The 27,052-nt window shown below is 34.7% G+C and overlaps 2 protein-coding genes across 2 annotated transcripts in view; one reads left to right on the forward strand and one right to left on the reverse strand.

Annotated features, from left to right (window-relative positions):
* Positions 1-913: 913 nt before the first annotated feature.
* Positions 914-18,879, reverse strand: LOC100374182 (calcium uniporter protein, mitochondrial-like). Its single transcript, XM_002738024.4, has 8 exons — positions 18,762-18,879; positions 16,099-16,159; positions 6,607-6,777; positions 6,019-6,123; positions 3,416-3,576; positions 2,196-2,399; positions 1,451-1,567; positions 914-1,180 (listed from the first exon to the last, which is right to left on the reverse strand). The coding sequence occupies exons 1-8, from the start codon at positions 18,852-18,854 to the stop codon at positions 1,064-1,066; spliced, it is 1,029 nt and encodes a 342-aa protein (XP_002738070.1). The 5' UTR covers positions 18,855-18,879; the 3' UTR covers positions 914-1,063.
* A 194-nt stretch (positions 18,880-19,073) lies between these two features.
* The window catches only part of LOC102807663 (calcium uptake protein 1, mitochondrial-like), a 37,251-nt gene continuing 29,272 nt past the window's right edge, over positions 19,074-27,052 (forward strand). The window contains exons 1-2 of the mRNA XM_085493834.1: positions 19,074-19,168; positions 20,098-20,260. Of these exons, the coding sequence (XP_085349960.1) occupies positions 20,112-20,260 (149 nt within the window). The 5' untranslated portion in view covers positions 19,074-19,168; positions 20,098-20,111. The remainder of the gene's footprint in view (positions 19,169-20,097; positions 20,261-27,052) is intronic.

The raw sequence follows: 27,052 nt of genomic DNA on the forward strand, positions 1-27,052 counted from the left end.
TTTTACATGAGGTAGACATAACAAGTATTTTTTCTAATTTGATAATTAAAACATTCTATAGAGAGTTATATAAACTAAAAATCTTCGTACGTAAAATTTTAACCACTGATTCATGCTCCAAATCTGAACAAGTGTGACTAGACAGTATTTGTATTTTTCTGCTCTATACACTTTCATTAAATGAGCATATCTAAATTGTGCCCTCATGTAACGATATATAATTCAGATACAAATGTAACAAGTAATTTAGCAGTTCTGTGAATATCCCAGACTCAACACTTTAATACTAATTTTCTTTTTTTAATTTATTAATATCTGCATTTATTCTCAGTGTATTATACCAGGAATAAATACAAATGAATAGCCATGACGACACATTTTAAAATTTTCAAAAGGGACAAAATGTTAACACAAAGAAAAAAAGCCCTTATGTAAAATGTGCAAAGTTCTCAATGTGTGGGTAATGCAAATTGTTGATACTGAGCATATGAAAATCAATTTGTAAAAGTACTATTTTGTTGGTAACTTGGTGGATTAAAGTGCCTGACATCATGCTATGCAATTATGGCACTTTAATTCAAAAATTATCAGAGATCTGAATTTTCATATTTTGTTGTTGGAAAGTCAAGCACTCAGGAGAACAAAAAGCCTGAAAAAATGGTGATAATGGCTTGTACCAGCAACTCTGTGTTATTATCTGTAGTTACGGTGCTAGTATACAGCAACATATGAAACAATTGCCTATTGTATGTCACTTTACTCTCAATATAGAATCACATTATTCATATTCATGCATTTCAAGTCCTACAACCACTTGCCATGTTTATTAGTCCCAATTTATGTCTTATTTTTTCTTTAGTTTTTTAACAGGGCCATAATAAAGAAATCTAGTTTTAGCACAATGCTATTAAAAATCAAGGTTTGCACATTTCGCAAAAAGTGGTAATTAAAGAACATAACCCCCTTCAAAACTATATTCCAGAAGAATAATGTTTTACTAAGACAAGCAATGTACAATTTATTTGGAATTTGTAATAATAATAATAATAGTTCTAAAGAAACTTTATGATGATTTCTCATTATCTGGAAGTTCAGGAAGAAAAATCTTTTTTGACTGCTTTTGCTGGAGAGGAAGGTTCAACTGGAGTGGATCCTGGAGTCTTTCGATGTCATATTCCACCTGTGTGATAGGGAAATTAAACTTTAACATACATCTTGCAGCTAAAACAATAGAAATCGTCTATTTGTAAAACATTGTATGGATGTTTTCAAACGTCTTTCTTAATTGGAAAATGTATGTCAGATTTATGTGACATTCGAACAGTTTACATTGACTAAAATAGAATCATGTCACTAAATGCAAATAATCACACTCGCACAAATATTTTTTGATGGCATTTCCGGTTGTTATAACTTTTTTATAACCTGTATACTATCAATGTACACTTACCTTGGCTATTTCATCTTTCAAGACGTTGTATTTGCCAACATCTAATTGCCTTTTCTGTGCAAATTTATGGAAAGTGAACAGGTACTGTCTATCTCTCATAATGGGGTAAATGTATTCCTATAACAAACATGATGATCTGATTATTTTATCTCTTGAGTGTAAAACCATAATTCTCATATTTCTAACATATCTGGTGAGTGAGCTTTGCAGCAGGCACCAAAATATGACAATGTTACAAGAAAGAAGTCTCATGAGTAGAGAAACAAGTACTGTGGAATACTTTTAATTAATTTTCGTTATTTTCGCCGAATGAATAATTCAGTGAAAATAAAATCCAGCGAATATAACTTTTTTCCTATATTTTGCACTAAAAAAGTTGATACAGTGAAAATTAAATCCAACTAAAATAAAATATTTTACAGTAACTTGCCCATGAATACATTAGATTTCATAAACATATCACATCACAAAAAATGTATCAACAGCTTTATACTCAATAGACCTATCTGAGGTTCTTGAAGTACCTTGGTAGCAAAACTGCCATGTGTGCGAAGTGGGGGGGGGTCGAATTGAAGTTGATTCACTTTCGGCCAGTAGAATTGTCATTTCAGGCAGTTAATTTTTATTATAATAACAGTTTAAGTTATGTATTGTAGATAACAAACTTTTCATAAAATTAGTGATTTTGTATAGTATTTCTGGGGAACAACATACAAATATCTTTCAATTTTATTTGTTGACATACCTCTTTTGTTAGTACATAATATGCATACATTGCAATAGCTGTACCATAGCTTACAAAATAAGTCACAGGTTCCATGATATCCCAAGAATATTCCCACCAGGTTAAACGTGCTAGGAAACCAAATTGTAATGCCATATAACCAAGACCTCCCCACATCAATATGTTTGTACGCTTCACAGCTTTTGAGTCAATATCTTGTTTTATCTGAATAAAAAATAAAGACGAATAAAATTATTTGGTACATGTACAACACTGAAGAGAAGTCTGGCCCAGCCATGGTAATTTTATGATCATTTTTTTTTTTCTTTTAAAACTTGATCTAATGCAAAATTACTATGCCTGGTCTGCTCTGAGGGGTATTTATTGCTATCAATTATTCATAATATGCAGTGACTTAATTATGGAATCCAGGAGTCGAACACTTTGAAAAAAGGAAAGCAGACCCTTGTCATGTTACAGCTTAGTTTCACCCTAGTGTTATCTTCATAAATTATTCATATTTTCGTAGACTCTTTATTTTTCTCCCATACATGTATCTGAATTTCTGAATAAAATTGCAAAAAATACTGCAACAGATGTGCATTATTTGTAAACCATCCAAATTGCTCAGGTGTCAAAATGGGAAGGGGATTCCAAGGCTCAATCAGTGTTACACACCAAATGACGTCCAGGCGAGTTAGTAGGCTTTTTCATATTTGTATACATGTCATGCATTCCCTTATATAGCAGTATCATCACAATTACATAAACATAGTATAGAACTCCTGATAATTGTAGTAAAGCTACCACACTGCTAACAGTGGAGAAGAAATTGATCAGATCCCAATTTTAAATTATAATAATTATTTGTTAAAATTAGGTGATTTTCTCTTTACTGAGAATTCTTGCTTTAGCTTAATGCATGAAAGGCACAGATCAATAGTCTGTCAAATGATTTGATCTTAAACATGAATTTTATTTTTTTTTACAGTTCAATTTTGAAATGTTGATCTTTCAGAGAGATATATGGCATTGGAATAGACTCACTTGGTCAAAATGTCAATCATATGTGTATAAGCACATTATTGAGTGTGGAAATACCCAAAAAAACACTTGTCGAATCCCACTCAATGTTTTGATGCCACTACAATGCCATGACCTTTTCTTTTTTTTTACATTTGATTGCATGCATAACATGGGATCTCTTAGTGAACAGAAAATAGTCTATTATCTTCCCTTACCTGCTCTAAGGGTTGAAGTTCTGCTTTCAGACGTTCTAATTTTTTTAACAAGTCTTTTTCATGCATTAACTGATGTTGCTCCACATTCAGTGTGGTGTAAAGCTTTTGTATAAGTACTTTGACATCAGATAGCTTTTCAGCATCTTCACTGTCAACAACTTCTGTTATTTAAAAAAAAAAACAATCTTATTTAGATAAGAGCACATTAACGACAAACAGCAAAGGTCATGCTAGAATCCAAACAAATGCATTCTCGGGTTGATCCATGTCGTTGGAATATAAACATGAACAATCGATGCATTTATTTTGTTACCATATGATTATCACCTTGACACAAAATAAAAGAATTAAATAAATGTTTTGAAAAATAAAATTCCTTTCAAGAATAAATTTGCAAAATCTCTGGTTCTGTGGCAAAGTTGTAGTAAATTTGTGTGAAAACCAGAGATTGTGCAAATTAATCTTACAAGTTGCAATTTGATCCAATCTGAAGCGTTTTTCTGGGGTTCCCTTGTCAGCCATGATGACCTACATGTATCACATAGATGAAATTCTAATTGTTTATATAATATATCGAATGGCCCAGCCATGTTACAACACCAATTAACACACTAGAAATGACACAAGAGACTGATATGCGAGAAAAAGTAGGGGGATCAAGAGCCTCAGCGTACAAGCGTCTTAGCCGTCTATTCCATGATATTGGTCGCCTTTGACCAACATCATGGCAAGGACGACGTGATACTTGAGTGAGGGCGCCACCTAAGGGTACGCTGTGTGTAGGCGTCATTGAGGCCTATGTCCCGCGGCGAGTTGTAACTTTCAACTCATCTCGGGGCAAGTGCGACGTGTTGCCCAAACAGAGTATGGATTCCCTGTGTGACAATCCCCCCCCCCCCCCTAGCTGTATTTATTAATAAATAACCAAAACATGAAATAAGCACAGAGGAAAAAAAAAATACAAAATGATGAAGCAGACTGTAATGATGGGAGGGTGGGAGGTAACTTGAACGATGCTCACTGTATGAAAGCAGGAACTGAATAATAATAATAATGAATTTATTGCATCCTTAGAAATAATTTCCATTGGTTGAACAGCAATAAAATGTTAGTAATAAAGTACAATACATATAAAATTAAAGTAAAAGTAAAATGTCAGTTATTGATATTTCTGATTTCAAATATTTTGTATAAGTATTCACCAACTTGTCTTATTAGTACGTCTGAATGATGCGATGAGAGTAGCCAAGACTAAGGGACGCCGTGGATGCACTAACGTGATTGGCTAAGATGGCAAAATGTAAACACATGATGGTTCATGGGATACTAACTAAAATAGCACAAACTAGGGAATGATCTATAAAGTAAATACGAGTTACATAATCAAGGGTGGAAGTGAGCTAGCTGACTATCAATGGAGTGGGAAACAAAGAGTGCACATTTCAGTGCGTTAACATACAATTACAAATGTTTTGTAATAGTCACATTGTTGCATATTTGTATGTTAATGTGATCTCTGAGGCAGTAGATAGATTGTATATTCAGTCAAACCTGTGTTAGTAAAAAACTCAATTACAATATAAAGACCACCTGCCTACATGTAGCATTTTTAGGCAGTCCTGAGGCATAATGTATGAGCAACCTGTGTATAAAGACCACCTGCCAACATGTAGCATTTTTAGGCAGTCCTGAGGCATAATGTATGAGCAACCTGTGTATAAAGACCACCTGCCAACATGTAGCATTTTTAGGCAGTCCTGAGGCATAATGTATGAGCAACCTGTGTATAAAGACCACCTGCCAACATGTAGCATTTTTAGGCAGTCCTGAGGCATAATGTATGAGCAACCTGTGTATAAAGACCACCTGCCAACATGTAGCATTTTTAGGCAGTCCTGAGGCATAATGTATGAGCAACCTGTGTATAAAGACCACCTGCCAACATGTAGCATTTTTAGGCAGTCCTGAGGCATAATGTATGAGCAACCTGTGTATAAAGACCACCTGCCTACATGTAGCATTTTTAGGCAGTCCTGAGGCATAATGTATGAGCAACCTGTGTATAAAGACCACCTGCCAACATGTAGCATTTTTAGGCAGTCCTGAGGCATAATGTATGAGCAACCTGTGTATAAAGACCACCTGCCAACATGTAGCATTTTTAGGCAGTCCTGAGGCATAATGTATGAGCAACCTGTGTATAAAGACCACCTGCCAACATGTAGCATTTTTAGGCAGTCCTGAGGCATAATGTATGAGCAACCTGTGTATAAAGACCACCTGTTATTAAGTAACCATCCTTCCATCAATATTTTTGCAGGTTTATTTTTGTTTAGAGACAAAAATACTAATTTGCATTCTGTTTATAAAATTTTTAGTTTCCCGCATCAAATTGATTTAATTTTGATCAACTCAAATAAATGTATTTTTATTGCAACAGTATCATCTCATTATTCTCTGAACAAATGTCAAATATACGAGTTGGCAATCCATAAAAAATAATCAAATTTCCATATAAAGACTGCTTCTGGAAGTCCCTTGGTTGATCGCTATCCACAGGTTTGACTGTACAAACATTTGTTGATGGTAAAACTACTACAAACCTTGCGTAGGAGGTGTTACATCATAACTGGTATCATTTAGGACTAATTTAAAACTGTCTTTCATCAATATATCAATACCAGTTGCTTTGGCAACTTTAACATCATCTGAAAAAAAATTAAATATGCAAGTAAGCACATTTAAATGTAAAATACATTATACATACAATTTGAGCACTGTGTGATAAAAAGTACATTTGAACAGAATATAATTGTGCATTTTTTTGAATTGTGAATTTTTTTAGCTTAGCTTTTTATATTCGTTGATATTTGATTGAATGAAAGGAAAAGACAATCGTATCATGACAAGGCTTGTTGAATGTATGCTTGTTCTGGGGTCTACTGTCCATGATTACGCAACATGGCAGCTCCCACCATCACGTGATGTTCTGTTAGCCAATGAGTGAGTGCCATTTGGATAAATACAGCATATTCTCTTAAACACTGTACAGTGGTAATAATTTATAATGATTTATGCATATGCATGGTTTTTACCATCATCTGCAATGAATTATTGATGTAGCAAATGCAGTATAAGACAAGCACTGATAAATTGAATAATCAATGAACTCAACTTAATATAATAATTACCTTTGTTATAAATGACAGCTCTTTCAATTCCACCATCTTCTTGCGTTAACTGGTGTAATAAATCACCCACTGACTGGGAGAATGGTTTCAATGTGAATTGGCATAGTTCTTGCCTGGATGGTAATGGTACAAATAAAACTGGTAAACCATTTTGATAAGTACAGCTAGCATCTGAAAATTAAAAAAAAAAATACACTGAAAATTAAACTTAAAATTGACATAAGGTATATAAATTTGTGTTGCACAAATTAATCATCAAAATTGTGAATTTATATTAGAAATATTAATTGTAGTAACAAGACACTTTAAATGTCACACATTTATATCGAACTAATAAACATGGTTTAAAATAGTACAATGTATGCTTACAAAATTATTTTTACAAACTAAACTTAAAATTGCAGTAATATTATTTTGTGTCACGAAAAAAATCATCAAAATTGTGAATTGTTGTTATCAATATTAATTGTAAGAAACTTTAAAGGCATATGTCTATTATCAAGATAAACACACATTTTTTGTCTAAAATAAATAAATAAATACATAATATTTAATGGGGCTGGTATCTAGTGTAAGAAATAGACAAGGGATGAAGGCTCCAGCCAGCTCTCATTTTTTAAACTGGAAAAACAGACGAACAGAATGAAAAATAAAATCTATAAAAAATACCAGGTGGATGTCATAATCTGCATATCCTATAGACACTCTATGCGAATGAATTTCCAGGCAGAATTTTATGTCATATTTACCAGTATAACACAATTTAGCCAATTTGTTGGACCAAATACAGTCGAATTAACTTTATTATAAGAGTCGAACTAACAGCTGAAATTTTTTTTTTTAATGCTCAGCTGTGTGTGATTTATTCAACCCTCCAGTAGAGATGATGAAAATAATGCAGCCAACAGAAAGGATAATCTTTATATCAGACTTGTTTAATGCATGACGGTGAACCAGAGCTAATGGCAAAGCAGGCTAATGTCAGTGTAATGCTCAATTTTGCATCTAATTTGGGTCAACTTAGCCTTACAAAATACTAATAGACTTTTTTACAAATTTAACAGCTGTAGGATGGAATAAAACCATGATGAACCAAGCATAGCAATCAGTACATGAATTCTTCTCCAGGTGCATACAGTTAGGTTAGCATTTCTATTAAATTATAAAATGGAATTGGGCAGCATGTATTATAAATGCCACTTTATAAGACTAAATAAGCATACTGTAATTAATTTTCGCTGAAGGAATGATTCAGTGAAAATAAAAAACCAGGGAATATTCTTTTTTTCTATATTTTACATTCAACTTATTTAGAATTTGGAGATAACAGCTAAAAATCTGCTATAAACAAACATTTGTGTTTAGTAACAGGACTCTATTTTTACTTCATGATATCCTTGGGGCAGACATCCAGGTATTTTCACTGCCAACCATCACGGTGAAAACAAAGGCAAATAACTCTCAAAAAAATGTACTTTGGAATAGTTGTTGAGACTCTCCTGAAAAGTGTAACACAATTTCCCCTACATGTACAACATATATAAATTTTGTTGCTTAGGATTAATTCAAAGTTGCGTTTGTACTATTTCATTGACTTTTGCTGTTTTCACTGGCTCTTCGACCGGCGTTCCACAGCAGCTCACGCAGAGCCCATAGAAATACATGGTAGAGTGGTGTGCGTCTTAGCAACAAAGAACATTCTGTGACGTAGGTCCATCCCCCCAAGGATAGTGTTTCAATGCCAGAAGTGGTCAATTTTGGTGATGTAGTTTACCTCATATAAAGAAAAATTTTAATGTTGGAACGAGTACAGATAGATTTTGCCACAAATGCTGGTATGGCTAATTGTTAGGTGCTAGACATATAAATAATGGCTTTTATTTTTGTATGTTTGTACAAGGTTTGACAAGGTCAAATGTATTTTTCTTGGATGGATACATTGTACCTAATATACCTGCATAAATCTTAGTAAAAGCTAAATATATATTTTTTCAATATCTTTTTATATATTCTAAATTCCAAAAAGTAACTTATATACATAATTGGTTATTCACATCTAATATCACAGATAAAGTGTGGTATTGCGAGAAGCAGTGTTTATATTTTTATATTTAGAGCACATAACTAGAATATCCACAATTGAGAATGGAATCACCCAAGACTGTTGCCATGGAAGCAAACAAGATGTCATTTTTCAGACTCTACCTTAAACAAGTAAAATATCGCTAGTCAGAATAGTTTTATTGTCAATATTGATGATAATGTTTAGTTTAATTAATTCATACTATAAGATCATTCATTAATTTATATGATCATCAGAAACTCACATACATTTGCAAAAATAAAATACAATGACGGTCATACTGAGGATATCTCACAAAAGTAGAATAGCAAATTATTTCAAGTGATATTTATTGATAAAAAATCCTTGCCTAAGTCAGTTTCTAGATATGGTGAAATACTGTCACTGTGGTAACCAACAAAGATAAAAATATTTCAAATATTTAAGTTTTTTAGAAAATAAATAAATTCATACATTATCAGTGAGTATTGTATTTACTTTATTAGTAGCACATGCGCTTTGGTCACAATTGTGAAAGAGCCTATGGTGAAAAGAAGACATGTTTTAAATTATAACTTTATTACTCAACAAGTACTATATGAGGGTTCTGTATTGTAAATAAACAATACATAATGAGAATGATCCAGTGTACAATATATCATACACGTAGATGTGCTTCTACAGAATATACGTTTACTTCTTAGCTGAATAAAGTATTCTGCCTTAACTGTATTTTTGCATGCTCAATAGACCTCAGTAACTGTACAAGCAATAGCAAAAGTGTTTGATTTTGCCCCCAAAATACACACTAATTCTTGTTGATAGAACACTTTGAGTGAGATGACCTACATTCTCCAGAGGTACTATATTACAATGCTGGTTAATTCAGGAAAAAGACAATTCTTAAAATGAATTACAAAGTAGCACAATTAATTTTAGATGCAGTGTGTCAAACCAAACTTTATAAAACTGTAATGGCAAAACTCACTATACAATTATATGAAGCTATCTTGAAGTGTCTATAGTCACTAGTTTAAAAAACCTAAGCTTGTAGGATAGAATATAAATTTATTTTTTGAGTGATGTGTTTGCATTTAATGATAATAATAAAGATAATTTATTGCATCCTTAGAAATACAGTGTTTCCATCAGTTTATAGCAACAAAAGTAAGATATTAAAAAACAAAATAACAAAATAACTATAGCAAATAATAAATGATAGATTTTAGTGTTTTTGTTTCTCATTAAGAACGAGCTGTGTATAAATTCTCCAACAAGTTTGATTACATTTGTGTTAGAATTTTTCATTAAGTATGTAAATTTCTGTTGGTCAGTTTTTGTTTCATCAGGAAACTGTATATTTGAGAATATATCCATTCGCAGTGTGTGATATTTTGGGCATTTGATGAGGAGATGCATTTCATCTTCTATGTCTGCTAAAGTACATTGATATGGTAAGTTTTGATCATGAACCTTGAGTTGGTTTACATATTGACATTTTTAAAGCTAACTGTTTAAAAAATGATGGTGCTTCAATCTTAAATATCAGCATTTTCAGAAAAGCAGCTGCTCATATGGTTTAAAGATTATTTACATGTAACTGCATATAGCTGTGCAGCTTCACATGATGAGAGTTATCTTGAATTACTCCTGGGGAAAAATGAATTTAACCTCAGGGGATTTCAGCTAACAGAGAATAAATATACTTAGTAGTGAGCACATGCACTGATAATGTAGATAGCATCTATTTTGCCACAACCTAAATACTGTAAAGGGGGTAATTATTCACTGGGTTTTAATTTAGCTTATTTCGCTGACTGGAAAAATGCGCTAAATTAAAACACAGTGAATATGTAAAATTTAACATAGAACACATTATCTAAATGACGAAACCATGAATTTAAAACCCACTGAATATGCCTGAAATGGTAAATCAGTGAAATTTAAACCCAGTGAAAATTAGTCATTTTACAGTATTCAATTCCAAAAATTTTGTTTGATTAATGACTAAAAATTTTTTTTTTTTAGATTTAATGCATTTAACTGTGAGTGTGTAATTACTGATTGATGATGCATACTGATGATTTTGATATTTTGTATTTTTTAAAAGTGGGCCAAATAAAAGTTTTCATTCCTTTTACCAACTCTGAGAGCTGTTTAAATACCTCTGCCTAACCTTGAACAGTAAAGGGTTACTTGTACATGTAAACATGCCATTTACTGGTTAGCAGCATCATAGTAGAAATATTTGCAAATTGATATATGAAAGCTCGTCATTTATAACTTATCTTAAAGAATAATTGTTTTTCTTATTGATGAGAAATGAATGTGTACACTCTCTTTACATTTTAAGCGGTACAAAAATAAATGTTGTGAGTGTGTATCTTTAACCTATACCATTACTTTATATGTTGTATTAAGTAGGTTTGGATTAAATTGAAAATTAAATATACTAAATATATTCAATACATACAAAAATATGGATCAGCCATCCACACTACTATGGTCCAAAAAATTGAAAAAGAATTGTGAAGTCACCAAGCAATAGTTTAAAAAAAATGATTTTTCCAAAACAGTCTTATTACTCATGTTTCTGCATTAATTCCTGATAGAATATTTCTGATCACACTGGGGTACCAGTATATACCAATATGTATGGTTATGTACAACGAAAAATGAACAAATTTACTGATATCAATCCTAGTATCTCTAAAAATGTTCATATTAATCTACCACAGATCAATAGAAGTAGAATGAAATCAGCAATGTCACCATAAAATAATCATGAATTTTTCAGAATCTGTTTTGATAATATATATAGCTAATATTTAGCTTTTCCAAATTTTTAAATATTTTTATTTATATTGTTATTCAATACCATAATTGCTCTCGATATTAGAAGCGTGTCACCAAAAGTAGTGCATATAAACCCCAAAATACATTTGTTATACACAGAATCATTAAAATATTACTATTACCATAGAAACATCTCTGTAATTTAGGTAATAATAAGAACATGCACTATTTCAAGGCAAATACAGTACTCATATTTTTATAATAAGGACTGTTTTGAAATGCTATATTATGCATAAATTGTAATAGATTAAATAATGAATGCATCACCATTATTCACATATTTCTGCTACATGCATACACACACAATACTGTCAATTATACCTACTGCGTCAGCTGTCTGTCATGATATATTACCAGTGCTACATGCATGACTGCAATCATTCCTCCCTTGACAGTTATGTCATTCAGATGACACAAAATAATAGCTTCAAGTATGTACACAATTAGCCTTCTATAAATCTGCCAATTAATCCTGGGGTTCTTTGTAATTTTAGAATAGAGTGAATTACCGATTGGAACATCATTAATTTTATTTTTGTCATTTTTGTTATATAACAATGGACCTAATTATGGAGGCTAATACTGTATTTGGTCTATTACTGTAGTAGCACATGCTTTATATAAATGACAGGGGTGGTATGGTAAAACAAGCAGCCTGTCGGCTGAGACAGCTCTGCCGTTAGCAATGCACATTTCAATTAAAGAACAGTAGATATCATTAGAAAATGAACAATATGTATAGTATCAAAGCAACGGGACTTGCCGTTTTCAACAAGAATTCAAAAATATCACTTTTCACCAAAAATGACAAAAATAATCATCACAATTAAGTAATTTAAGATATCACCACGAAATTAACAAATCTGAAAGAGGTCCACATGTAGTACCTATATATGTAATATAAAAGCAATCAGACTTGCGGTTTTCAACAAGAAGTTGAAAATATCACTTTTTATCAAAAATTACAAAAATATTCACCAAAATTAGAGAATTAAAGATATCATTACAAAATGAACAAATCTGAGAGAGGTCCACGTGTAGTACCTATATATGTAATATCAAAGCAATTGAACTTGTGCTTTTTAACAAGAAGTCAAAAATATCACTTTTTACCAAAAATTACAAAAATATTCACCAAAATTAGAGAATTAAAGATATCATTACAAAATGAACAAATCAGAGAGGGGTCCACATGTAGTACCTATGTAATATCAAAGCAATTGGACTTGTGCTTTTTAACAAGTTGAAAATATCACTTTTTACCAAAAATGACAAAAATATTCATATGATAAGCTCCGCTCGACAAAGTCGACAGCGGAGCTAAAAAGTCATATCAATGAAGCAATATACTGTTGATTTACACAACCTATAGGAGGTGTGCTTGTATAACAAATAGAATATTTGATCTATGACATCATAAATCTGTAGTATTACTTAAATCTTGATTTATGATTTCTAATTATGGGTAATAACTTATCATGGTTCCAAACCAAATGTATTGACTTTAACAGCATTATATTCACTACTGTGCACTAGCTTCTAGTTTGTTTCACTTGCTTACATAATGAATTGACCATTAAATCATTCTGTGAATGATTAACAATGCTATCAGTGTATTCAGTGTAACCAAATACATTGCAGCACAAAATTAAAAGCAGTCTTGTTCATTACTTGATGGAGGTATTTTCCTTATTGATTAAATTTATTCCAACATAAAGTTGTTAGATCTATCTTGAGCTTCAGAATGTATTTGAGGTTTTCAGGAAGTAAAACTCTGGAGAATCATTGTAAATATATATATATTATGAAAGCTCATAATTAATGCTACTTAAAAATCATTGTGGTCACTTGATTGCTAAGAAAAGGAATTGAATAGTGAACATTCAAATGATTACTGTGAGATAATAAAAGAGATACTCCATACAATTTTTTTTTGACAATGTAGAATAAAATGTGACAGTCACAGTGATTTTTTATAATTTTTCTTCTTTAAAATGTAAATTATTTTCACCAGAATATGTTCATTTTTACACTCAGGTAGCGAAATCATTAGAATGCAGAAAATTTAACAAAAATAGCTGATGAGGTATCGTTCATTCATACCACATCTACAATCTCTGAAGAAAAAAAGATAACTGTTGAGTGCCTGCTGAGTAGTTCTTTGATCATTTTGATGTCAGAATTAGGTTAATATCAATGCGAATGGTGGAGTTGATTTATTAAATGCCTGTCATTTCTTGGGCTCAAAATATTATCAGCTGTACTATACTGCACTCACTCACTCACCTTGCCGAGCGAAATTGAGAATCGATTACAACAATAAAGTCTAGTAATATCTCGTACAAATTGCCTTGAATTTATGTGTTTTTTAATATTAGACAATATGAACAAAAACAACTCTAATTTAAGAACAAGGTTTGCACTTTCTGCTCACAAGGTTAGTTGCATCAAATTAATAATTTAATTTCAGAAAAGAAACTTGCAATCTTATGCAACAAATGTGAGTCAAGCCATTGACTAATGAAAAACATGCATTCACATATCAGGTCATTGAATGCATTTATATACGGTACCAATAAGCAAGTTTTTACTGTCAAAATGGCATGTCTGATGAATGCATGTGTCATATACCTGCATGGAGGTACCAGTGATCACATGGTGATCATTATCAGAAAATTTGTATTGTGCAGCCTGAATCAAACATTGAATTGTGCGACACACTTTATTCTTCTATTTTTCTTGCCATAGATGATTTTCACATTGATTTACATCTATTGATAAGAAAGCGAACTCAAAATTTACCATTGTAAGTCAGGATGACCGGTCGCAAAATTATTATACAAGTATTTACTGTACTAATAATACAGCATAATATTTGTCATCACAGGTTGGTTAATTTAAAATAAAAATTGGAAGTTTATTTTAGATTATTTAAAAACTTTAAAGCGTTTTCCAGAACAGTGTCTCAGTCCCACTATCATGTCAATGCAGCAATGTCTGCTTGTCACCAGGAAGTACTTGTAAAAAAATGAGGACTAATGAGGAGCCTTGTTGTGAAATGCAATAAATGAATGTTAGTCACTTACTTTGACAACAACTTTGAAACTCATTTTTTTAATTAAAATATTCATTTTGTTCTCAGATATAAAGTATGATGACATTCTTTACATGTAAATTGATTTATCAATATTTTTTTTTTACTTTTTTTGTGGAGTTGTAATTTGTAGTTGTGTTACTTTTTTTCTGTAAAAACACCTCTACCTATGTATTTTTAAATATTGTATGATGGGTCGCAGCCCAGTAATGAATAAAGATTGATTGATTGAAATGATGACATCTGACATCAGGGAAGCAAGCATTTGACAGGCACTTTAATGGACAAACAGAAAACCCAGCTTGTCAATGTAATCTTTATATTGAAGGATTTATCACTGATCAACAAGACTTCTGAGGTTTCAGAGAAAAAGCTCTACACACACTATAGTATGATAAATATAGACATAGCTGCACAATTAAATTCCACACTGTAAAAGTTTTAATTTTCACAGGTATAAAATCTTTTAATTCCACAATTTTGATATAGCATATTCACTGGGATTTGCCAGTGAAACAATTAGTGCTATCATAATTTTACATGTTCACAAAGATTTAAGTAAGCTTTACTTCTCAGCAAAAATAATAAAACCCAGTGAAAAATGAATGCGTTTACGATAGTACATTGTATAATCAAATCTAATTTAGGATGCATGTACAGTCTTGTGCATCATAAATAAAATTCAAACAAGACAGCAGATTTGTTACAGTAAACCACATAATCACAATAATCCTGGCTAAATTTCCCAAAGGTATTATCTATTTTTATATTTTGCAAGGAATTTGAATGACTGGTCTATAGATGCTACAACAGTAGTACGAAAATATCAGTGTGTCACTATACATGTACATGCAGAGATAAAAATGCTTGTTATTTCATTTTGGTAGCAATTAAACATAATGTCTAGATAATGAATCAAGGTAAATAAATTTAGGGACAGCCTTGGGTAAAACACTGAATGTACATCGTAGGCCGATGCTAGTTTAAAATTGAGTTATACAGAAGAATTAAGGAAAATCTGGTATGTAAAAAGTTGTGCAAAAGAACTGACAGACAACTGCATAGTATAAAATTTAACTTTTGGCAATATCCTCAAATCACAAAATAATGTAGCTGCTAAAATGGTATGTTATCAATATCAGCCTGTATTATAAGGTATCGACAATACATTTTATTTATGATATATTGAAATACAAGCTGTGGGCAAAATAAAAAAAATCAATAAAACAAAAAGCATATTAGTATGAAAAGTCACTATCATGTGTTGATGTACTTTACATGTTTAACACAGGTAACAAATACATACTAGTAACATCGATACATCGGGAATCAGGTTTCATTTTAAACCATTACTACGGAAACATGGTAATAGACTTCAGTTCATTATATACATGTTTATCAGGGAATTTCAGAGAAATACAGCAAACCATAGGTAAGTTAATAATGATACTGACAGTGTTTATATAAGTCAATTACTTACTGTCTTTTGGTAGGGAACAATAAGCTGATACTGCCTGCCAACCTTCACAGCACTGCCATCCCTACCAGCAAAAAAAAAAAAAAAACATAAACAGATTTGTCAATATGTTATATTCAGGCAGTATGTTTTTAATAGTTTATCTATGCAAGGTTCAAAAGGTATGACCGAATAACAATTTAAAATTACTAGTTAAAAAGGTGAGGGTACATTAGCAAATTGACTGCATGTTTAAACTCTCACCTAATTGTTAACAAGTGTGTAAACCCCAGTGTAAAGACATCAATTAAATGAACAAAAATATAAATAAATGTTGAAATGATAAATTAATATTAGGCAAAAGAACGTAACAATTAATTTCAGAATACACATAACAGTGTAAGAGTTAGACAATTAATAAACAAGAACACATGTAACCTACATAGCTGTATATAAATATGCACAACAGATGTTACACAACTCAGTAGATGCAGTGACAAATAGGAAGCAAATTAAACAATTTTGATGAAATCTGTAATCTTCCTAGCACCCCTAGAGACACTGTACCTGCTTAAGTGCATTTCCAATAGAAGTGCGCATAAACCAAGAATTGAATTTATTGTATGCTGGATTAGTAAAATATGACTTGTTTTGAAAATATACCTCTGTTATTTACGTGGGCAGAGAACAAATATGTCTTTTTGGCGAATAATTTGCAAAAGAAAATAAAATTTGCTTAATACAGAATATGAGGTACTGGTATTTATTTATATTTTGCATTTCGCTTGCTAACATGTTGGTTAGAATTCAAATATACATGCAAAAGAACACAAGATTCTGAAACTTTAAATATTGTTGCAGCACTGTTACCAGGGTTGCTGGGAATGAGAGATAGAAGCATTTATAAGGATACTTGTCCTTGGCTATTCCAAACACTTAGCAGACTGACATACTGTTAGTAGAACATATTCAGGAGCTATCAGCAGCTCAGACATGCAAGATACAAATACAATATACACTGCAAGAGGCACAAGATATAATACCACTTCATGCTCTATGCTGAAGACAGCTGGTGATAGCACAAGTAACGCAATACAGTAGAAAATACAATACTCCAGCAATGTAAAGCTACATTTGTTCTCTAGTGTATTTGGTTACAATGGAAGCAGATGAACACATTTCAATGTATTATTAAATTTTAAAGTGCGGTGGTCGTCGTGCAGCGCGTGTTCGAATTTCATGTAAATAAACAATGTATTTTACACGCGTTGTGTACGTCGCTATTAGTTCCATATCGAACAGGACGCGGCGCGACGACTGCCTCCCTTTAACATTAATATAGTCAAAACAATTTTTTCATAATTCTGCATTTTCTCTAAAAAAAATAAATTATTTAGCATAAAAATTATATCTTTGACAGCCTGCCATTTTTATCAGGAAGCTCTAGGTTACTGTATCTCAAGTCAGATTACCAGTATATTGCTCATCAAACAAATGAAGATATTATTAACTATACAAACAATACTTATCTAACATACAGACAGTACATTTATAGCAACAAATATTTAGACACTTCTGTCAGACTGTATCACAAGCAACACTATCTACAATATATCTGTAATCCTTCATACACAGATATCCATACATATTCCATTGCAATAGTATACATAACAATACATACATACATACATATGATATACATAACACAAATTATATGGGCATGTTTTTACACTGTGCTATTTTAGGCTAATTATTTGCATATTTACACATACTTAACAAACAAAACATTTTCATGAAGTAAATGAATGAATTGAATACATTCTAATGCATTATTTGTTCAATTTTCTTTTCACAACAAGCAACATGAAAATTAGCATAATTTTAAATAATATTTTGCTGTCTAAATATTACAGTATAGGTGAAAATAATTTCCATGTTATTTGTTTTTGTAGGCAAGATATTTGCAGCGTATAAACACCTAATGTTTATTGTGAAGTGTTGGTTGCTACAACTATTGTATTATTTTTTTAAAGTGGCAATTAATTCAATTAACCACAGTGCGGTCGCGAATTGTTGTAAATGTATTACGTAGAAATGATCGGCTTCCGCTAAACCCTCCGTATTAAATCAACTATTTTATAACAGTGTAGACACACTTTGCTTTTAAGTACACGGCGTCATTGGTTCATCAGTAAACTGTGCTGTAAAACATAAACAGAACCTGTTTGTTTTCAGACCCCACCCACCATGAAGACATCCGATGGTTCTCGCAGCGTGACATAAAGGGCGACTTACAATGAAACGAAAAACACGAAGCCATCCAGTAAGATAAGATAATTCTTTATTACAACCTTATAGAATGAATTACATATCTATTTTGGTTTATGAAATGCAACAAAGTTCTTTTCAATGCAACATAATCAAGCCAAAAAAAAACATGTCACATTTTTTAAACACGTTTAACGGAAAACAGCAGCTACGAATATGCTTGTAACTCTAACAGTGGTTTGGAGTGAAAAAGTTTGTGAAATTTGTCCTATTAAATGAATTTGCATTGCAAACAGAGCCGGTTAGATCTCGCATTCATTTTCTACTTAAAAGCAGAAATGCACTAAATGACAACACACAATTTCGTAACTGGCGATTCCTTGTTCTTGTAATGCAAAAAGAAACAGTGTGGTACTCACAGTAATTTGTTTGGAGCGCAGGACCCCGGGTGGACAATTTACGACAAATCTACGGCTAACAGCAAACAAACGAAACCAACCAGACGACGCCATTTTCGATCGCCAAATGAATGTAGTGAGTGAAATTATTGAAATTGATAGATCGAGATTCAAAAATAGTCTTCATCAATAAATTATATCCTTCCAACATTCTAATTAAAATAATATAATTATATTTACTACGTCGATTGACAGTGCGATACAAGATATTTGTTGCATTGAAATAATATAATTTGACACAATGTTAAAAAACTATAACGAAGATGCATTCTGCAACTGTAAAAAATGCGTTACGGGTGTCAACAAAATGTAGTGGGGTTGGGTATGTCTTGTTGATCTATCTCGAGAAAAACGGTACAGATATATCGGTAAGTCATGTTTTTATATTTTGTAATGTAGTATGAAGACTATATTATCACATAAACTGTTTGTCAGTATTTTTTGTAACTGCGCATGTAAATTATTTTGCAAAATACGTCCTGAAAGCCAGTCCAGTGAGCGAGACACTTGTGAACAATTCAACTTGACTGTCCGATTGTGCTTTAATTAAAAACTGAACTTAGTTGCAAAACAATTATAATTGTGGGACAACTATGCATATGATGCGTAGTGTTATCACATCTGACTGTATAACGTCCAGTACCATAAAGCCTCTAGGAAGACGATAAGAATAAATGTACACCGGGTTTCATGAAGGCGTGAATTTGTAAATGGATATATATAAATATTCATATAACATTTATCCTGAAAGACCCTCACAATTAAATCCAATGTGAAGTTCTATATGGATATATTATCATTTACTAAGGTTCGTAATTGGTCAATTTGTTTTTAGTATTCCCAATTTAAAAACATTTGTAAATATTTTATCGCTAAGACCGAGTTTCCGCTTTCAAAGAGAGCTCATAGAAAAATGAAAAAAATCTATATACCCTAAGAATTTGAAAATGGTGTTGTTTTTGGTTAATTAATGGGCGACACCATTTTGTTTGTTGTTTCATAAATTGTGTGAAATTGTGTGAAATACTAATTGTCAGTCCAAGCATGTGCAGCCAGAACAAATTTCAATATTTTCTATATGGATGTACATTTTTTCCCCAGTCTCATCAACACAACTTTATCTAATTGATGTAAAACAGCATTTCTCACAATACACCCATTGTAAATATTCATTAACAAATGCATTACACTGATGTTCCCTGGTCTAACATTTAAAACTAAATACTAGTACGCATTTAGCAATTCTATAAACATATAGATATCAAGCAGTTAATTATTTGTTATTTTTCATTTACAGATTTTGATTTCAAGATGTTCCGTTCAACTTTGAAGAGAACATTTCAAATACTGCCAGTAATACAGAGGAGATATACCTCAAATTACCAACAAATACCTAAGTACTATTATGTGCTAGCATCAGCTGTTGGTGGTAGTGCTGCAGTAGGTCTGTTATGGCAGAGGTAAGATATTGCTACTCATGTGTTCACATTAGGTATTGGTGGTAGTGCTGCAGTAGGTCTGTTATGGCAGAGGTAAGATATTGCTACTCATGTGTTCACATCAGATATTGGTGGTAGTGCTGCAGTAGACCTGTTATGGCAGAGGTAAGATATTGCTACTCATGTGTTCACATCAGATATTGGTGGTAGTGCTGCAGTAGGTCTGTTATGGCAGAGGTAAGATATTGCTACTCATGTGTTCACATCAGATATTGGTGGTAGTGCTGCAGTAGACCTGTTATGGCAGAGGTAAGATATTGCTACTCATGTGTTCACATCAGATATTGGTGGTAGTGCTGCAGTAGGCCTGTTATGGCAGAGGTAAGATATTGCTACTCATGTGTTCACATCAGATATTGGTGGTAGTGCTGCAGTAGGTCTGTTATGGCAGAGGTAAGATATTGCTACTCATGTGTTCACATCAGATATTGGTGGTAGTGCTGCAGTAGACCTGTTATGGCAGAGGTAAGATATTGCTACTCATGTGTTCACATCAGGTATTGGTGGTAGTGCTGCAGTAGACCTGTTATGGCAGAGGTAAGATATTGCTACTCATGTGTTCACATCAGGTATTGGTGGTAGTGCTGCAGTAGGCCTGTTATGGCAGAGGTAAGATATTGCTACTCATGTGTTCACATCAGATATTGGTGGTAGTGCTGCAGTAGACCTGTTATGGCAGAGGTAAGATATTGCTACTCATGTGTTCACATCAGGTATTGGTGGTAGTGCTGCAGTAGGCCTGTTATGGCAGAGGTAAGATATTGCTACTCATGTGTTCACATCAGATATTGGTGGTAGTGCTGCAGTAGGTCTGTTATGGCAGAGGTAAGATATTGCTACTCATGTGTTCACATCAGATATTGGTGGTAGTGCTGCAGTAGACCTGTTATGGCAGAGGTAAGATATTGCTACTCATGTGTTCACATCAGGTATTGGTGGTAGTGCTGCAGTAGACCTGTTATGGCAGAGGTAAGATATTGCTACTCATGTGTTCACATCAGGTATTGGAGGTAGTGCTGCAGTAGACCTGTTATGGCAGAGGTAAGATATTGCTACTCCTGTGTTCACATCAGGTATTGGAGGTAGTGCTGCAGTAGACCTGTTATGGCAGAGGTAAGATATTGCTACTCATGTGTTCACATCAGGTATTGGAGGTAGTGCTGCAGTAGACCTGTTATGGCAGAGGTAAGATATTGCTACTCATGTGTTCACATCAGATATTGGTGGTACTGCTGCAGTAGACCTGTTATGGCAGAGGTAAGATATTGCTACTTGTGTGTTAACATCAGGTATTGGTGGTAGTGCTGCAGTAGGCCTGTTATGGCAGAGGTAAGATATTGCTACTCATGTGTTCACATCAGGTATTGGTGGTAGTGCTGCAGTAGGCCTGTTATGGCAGAGGTAAGATATTGCTACTCATGTGTTCACATCAGGTATTGGTGGTAGTGCTGCAGTAGGCCTGTTATGGCAGAGGTAAGATATTGCTACTCATGTGTTCACATCAGATATTGGTGGTAGTGCTGCAGTAGACCTGTTATGGCAGAGGTAAGATATTGCTACTTATGTGTTCACATCAGATATTGGTGGTAGTGCTGCAGTAGGCCTGTTATGGCAGAGGTAAGATATTGCTACTTATGTGTTCACATCAGATATTGGTGGTAGTGCTGCAGTAGGCCTGTTATGGCAGAGGTAAGATATTGCTACTCATGTGTTCACATCAGGTATTGGTGGTAGTGCTGCAGTAGACCTGTTATGGCAGAGGTAAGATATTGCTACTTGTGTGTTAACATCAGATATTGGTGGTAGTGCTGCAGTAGACCTGTTATGGCAGAGGTAAGATATTGCTACTCATGTGTTCACATCAGGTATTGGTGGTACTGCTGCAGTAGACCTGTTATGGCAGAGGTAAGATATTGCTACTCATGTGTTCACATCAGATATTGGTGGTAGTGCTGCAGTAGACCTGTTATGGCAGAGGTAAGATATTGCTACTCATGTGTTCACATCAGATATTGGTGGTAGTGCTGCAGTAGACCTGTTATGGCAGAGGTAAGATATTGCTACTCATGTGTTCACATCAGGTATTGGTGGTACTGCTGCAGTAGACCTGTTATGGCAGAGGTAAGATGTTGCTACTTGTGTGTTAACATCAGATATTGGTGGTAGTGCTGCAGTAGACCTGTTATGGCAGAGGTAAGATATTGCTACTCATGTGTTCACATCAGATATTGGTGGTAGTGCTGCAGTAGACCTGTTATGGCAGAGGTAAGATATTGCTACTCATGTGTTCACATCAGATATTGGTGGTAGTGCTGCAGTAGACCTGTTATGGCAGAGGTAAGATATTGCTACTCATGTGTTCACATCAGGTATTGGTGGTACTGCTGCAGTAGACCTGTTATGGCAGAGGTAAGATATTGCTACTCATGTGTTCACATCAGATATTGGTGGTAGTGCTGCAGTAGACCTGTTATGGCAGAGGTAAGATATTGCTACTCATGTGTTCACATCAGATATTGGTGGTAGTGCTGCAGTAGACCTGTTATGGCAGAGGTAAGATATTGCTACTCATGTGTTCACATCAGATATTGGTGGTAGTGCTGCAGTAGACCTGTTATGGCAGAGGTAAGATATTGCTACTCATGTGTTCACATCAGGTATTGGTGGTAGTGCTGCAGTAGACCTGTTATGGCAGAGGTAAGATATTGCTACTCATGTGTTCACATCAGATATTGGTGGTAGTGCTGCAGTAGACCTGTTATGGCAGAGGTAAGATATTGCTACTTGTGTGTTCACATCAGGTATTGGTGGTAGTGCTGCAGTAGGCCTGTTATGGCAGAGGTAAGATATTGCTACTCATGTGTTCACATCAGATATTGGTGGTAGTGCTGCAGTAGACCTGTTATGGCAGAGGTAAGATATTGCTACTCATGTGTTCACATCAGATATTGGTGGTAGTGCTGCAGTAGACCTGTTATGGCAGAGGTAAGATATTGCTACTCATGTGTTCACATCAGGTATTGGTGGTACTGCTGCAGTAGACCTGTTATGGCAGAGGTAAGATATTGCTACTTGTGTGTTAACATCAGATATTGGTGGTAGTGCTGCAGTAGACCTGTTATGGCAGAGGTAAGATATTGCTACTCCTGTGTTCACATCAGATATTGGTGTTACTGCTGCAGTAGGCCTGTTATGGCAGAGGTAAGATATTGCTACTCATGTGTTCACATCAGGTATTGGTGGTAGTGCTGCAGTAGACCTGTTATGGCAGAGGTAAGATATTGCTACTCATGTGTTCACATCAGGTATTGGTGGTAGTGCTGCAGTAGACCTGTTATGGCAGAGGTAAGATATTGCTACTCATGTGTTCACATCAGATATTGGTGGTAGTGCTGCAGTAGACCTGTTATGGCAGAGGTAAGATATTGCTACTCATGTGTTCACATCAGATATTGGTGGTAGTGCTGCAGTAGACCTGTTATGGCAGAGGTAAGATATTGCTACTCATGTGTTCACATCAGGTATTGGTGGTAGTGCTGCAGTAGACCTGTTATGGCAGAGGTAAGATATTGCTACTCCTGTGTTCACATCAGATATTGGTGGTAGTGCTGCAGTAGACCTGTTATGGCAGAGGTAAGATATTGCTACTTGTGTGTTCACATCAGGTATTGGTGGTAGTGCTGCAGTAGGCCTGTTATGGCAGAGGTAAGATATTGCTACTCATGTGTTCACATCAGATATTGGTGGTAGTGCTGCAGTAGACCTGTTATGGCAGAGGTAAGATATTGCTACTCATGTGTTCACATCAGATATTGGTGGTAGTGCTGCAGTAGACCTGTTATGGCAGAGGTAAGATATTGCTACTCATGTGTTCACATCAGGTATTGGTGGTACTGCTGCAGTAGACCTGTTATGGCAGAGGTAAGATATTGCTACTTGTGTGTTAACATCAGATATTGGTGGTAGTGCTGCAGTAGACCTGTTATGGCAGAGGTAAGATATTGCTACTCCTGTGTTCACATCAGATATTGGTGTTACTGCTGCAGTAGGCCTGTTATGGCAGAGGTAAGATATTGCTACTCATGTGTTCACATCAGGTATTGGTGGTAGTGCTGCAGTAGACCTGTTATGGCAGAGGTAAGATATTGCTACTCATGTGTTCACATCAGGTATTGGTGGTAGTGCTGCAGTAGACCTGTTATGGCAGAGGTAAGATATTGCTACTCATGTGTTCACATCAGGTATTGGTGGTAGTGCTGCAGTAGACCTGTTATGGCAGAGGTAAGATATTGCTACTCATGTGTTCACATCAGGTATTGGTGGTACTGCTGCAGTAGACCTGTTATGGCAGAGGTAAGATATTGCTACTCCTGTGTTCACATCAGATATTGGTGGTAGTGCTGCAGTAGGCCTGTTATGGCAGAGGTAAGATATTGCTACTTGTGTGTTCACATCAGATATTTGTGGTACTGCTGCAGTAGACCTGTTATGGCAGAGGTAAGATATTGCTACTTGTGTGTTTACATCAGATATTGGTGGTAGTGCTGCAGTAGACCTGTTATGGCAGAGGTAAGATATTGCTACTTGTGTGTTTACATCAGATATTGGTGGTAGTGCTGCAGTAGACCTGTTATGGCAGAGGTAAGATATTGCTACTTGTGTGTTTACATCAGGTATTGGAGGTAGTGCTGCAGTAGACCTGTTATGGCAGAGGTAAGATATTGCTACTTGTGTGTTTACATCAGATATTGGTGGTACTGCTGCAGTAGACCTGTTATGGCAGAGGTAAGATATTGCTACTTGTGTGTTTACATCAGATATTGGTGGTAGTGCTACAATAGGTCTATTATGGCAGAGGTAAGATATTGCTACTTATGTGTTCACATCAGATATTGGTGGTAGTGCTGCAATAGGCCTGTTATGGCAGAGGTAAGATATTGCTACTCATGTGTTCACATCAGATATTGGTGGTAGTGCTGCAATAGGCCTGTTATGGCAGAGGTAAGATATTGCTACTCCTGTGTTCACATCAGGTATTGGTGGTAGTGCTGCAGTAGGCCTGTTATGGCAGAGGTAAGATATTGCTACTCATGTGTTCACATCAGATATTGGTGGTAGTGCTGCAATAGGCCTGTTATGGCAGAGGTAAGATATTGCTACTCCTGTGTTCACATCAGATATTGGTGGTAGTGCTGCAATAGGCCTGTTATGGCAGAGGTAAGATATTGCTACTCCTGTGTTCACATCAGGTATTGGTGGTAGTGCTGCAGTAGGCCTGTTATGGCAGAGGTAAGATATTGCTACTCATGTGTTCACATCAGATATTGGTGGTAGTGCTGCAATAGGCCTGTTATGGCAGAGGTAAGATATTGCTACTTGTGTGTTTACATCAGATATTGGTGGTAGTGCTACAATAGGTCTATTATGGCAGAGGTAAGATATTGCTACTCATGTGTTCACATCAGATATTGGTGGTAGTGCTGCAATAGGCCTGTTATGGCAGAGGTAAGATATTGCTACTCATGTGTTCACATCAGATATTGGTGGTAGTGCTGCAATAGGCCTGTTATGGCAGAGGTAAGATATTGCTACTCCTGTGTTCACATCAGATATTGGTGGTAGTGCTGCAGTAGACATGTTATGGCAGAGGTAAGATATTGCTACTTGTGTGTTTACATCAGATATTGGTGGTAGTGCTACAATAGGTCTATTATGGCAGAGGTAAGATATTGCTACTCATGTGTTCACATCAGATATTGGTGGTAGTGCTGCAATAGGCCTGTTATGGCAGAGGTAAGATATTGCTACTCATGTGTTCACATCAGATATTGGTGGTAGTGCTGCAATAGGCCTGTTATGGCAGAGGTAAGATATTGCTACTCCTGTGTTCACATCAGGTATTGGTGGTAGTGCTGCAGTAGGCCTGTTATGGCAGAGGTAAGATATTGCTACTCCTGTGTTCACATCAGATATTGGTGGTAGTGCTGCAGTAGGCCTGTTATGGCAGAGGTAAGATATTGCTACTCATGTGTTCACATCAGATATTGGTGGTAGTGCTGCAATAGGCCTGTTATGGCAGAGGTAAGATATTGCTACTCCTGTGTTCACATCAGATATTTGTGGTAGTGCTGCAATAGGCCTGTTATGGCAGAGGTAAGATATTGCTACTCATGTGTTCACATCAGATATTGGTGGTAGTGCTGCAATAGGCCTGTTATGGCAGAGGTAAGATATTGCTACTCCTGTGTTCACATCAGATATTGGTGGTACTGCTGCAGTAGGCCTGTTATGGCAGAGGTAAGATATTGCTACTCATGTGTTAAAATCAGATATTGGTGGTAGTGCTGCAGTAGGCCTGTTATGGCAGAGGTAAGATATTGCTACTCATGTGTTCACATCAGATATTGGTGGTAGTGCTGCAGTAGGCCTGTTATGGCAGAGGTAAGATATTGCTACTCATGTGTTCACATCAGATATTTGTGGTACTGCTGCAGTAGACCTGTTATGGCAGAGGTAAGATATTGCTACTCCTGTGTTCACATCAGATATTGGTGTTACTGCTGCAGTAGACCTGTTATGGCAGAGGTAAGATATTGCTACTCATGTGTTCACATCAGATATTGGTGGTAGTGCTGCAGTAGGCCTGTTATGGCAGAGGTAAGATATTGCTACTCATGTGTTCACATCAGATATTGGTGGTAGTGCTGCAATAGGCCTGTTATGGCAGAGGTAAGATATTGCTACTCATGTGTT

This window comes from Saccoglossus kowalevskii, chromosome 19, assembly GCF_978046115.1.
Source record: "Saccoglossus kowalevskii chromosome 19, keSacKowa6.1, whole genome shotgun sequence".
Taxonomy (NCBI): Eukaryota; Metazoa; Hemichordata; class Enteropneusta; family Harrimaniidae; genus Saccoglossus; species Saccoglossus kowalevskii.

Coding starts and splice junctions, on each gene's coding strand:
- LOC100374182 (XM_002738024.4), bottom strand. CDS start 18,854: ATGGCGTCGTCTGGTTGGTTTCGTTTGTTTGCTGTTAGCCGTAGATTT. Junction 6,124..6,606: donor AGCTGTCATTTATAACAAAG/GTAATTATTATA, acceptor ATTTTTTTTCAG/ATGATGTTAAAGTTGCCAAA. Junction 1,568..2,195: donor ATTATGTACTAACAAAAGAG/GTATGTCAACAA, acceptor TGTTTGTTATAG/GAATACATTTACCCCATTAT.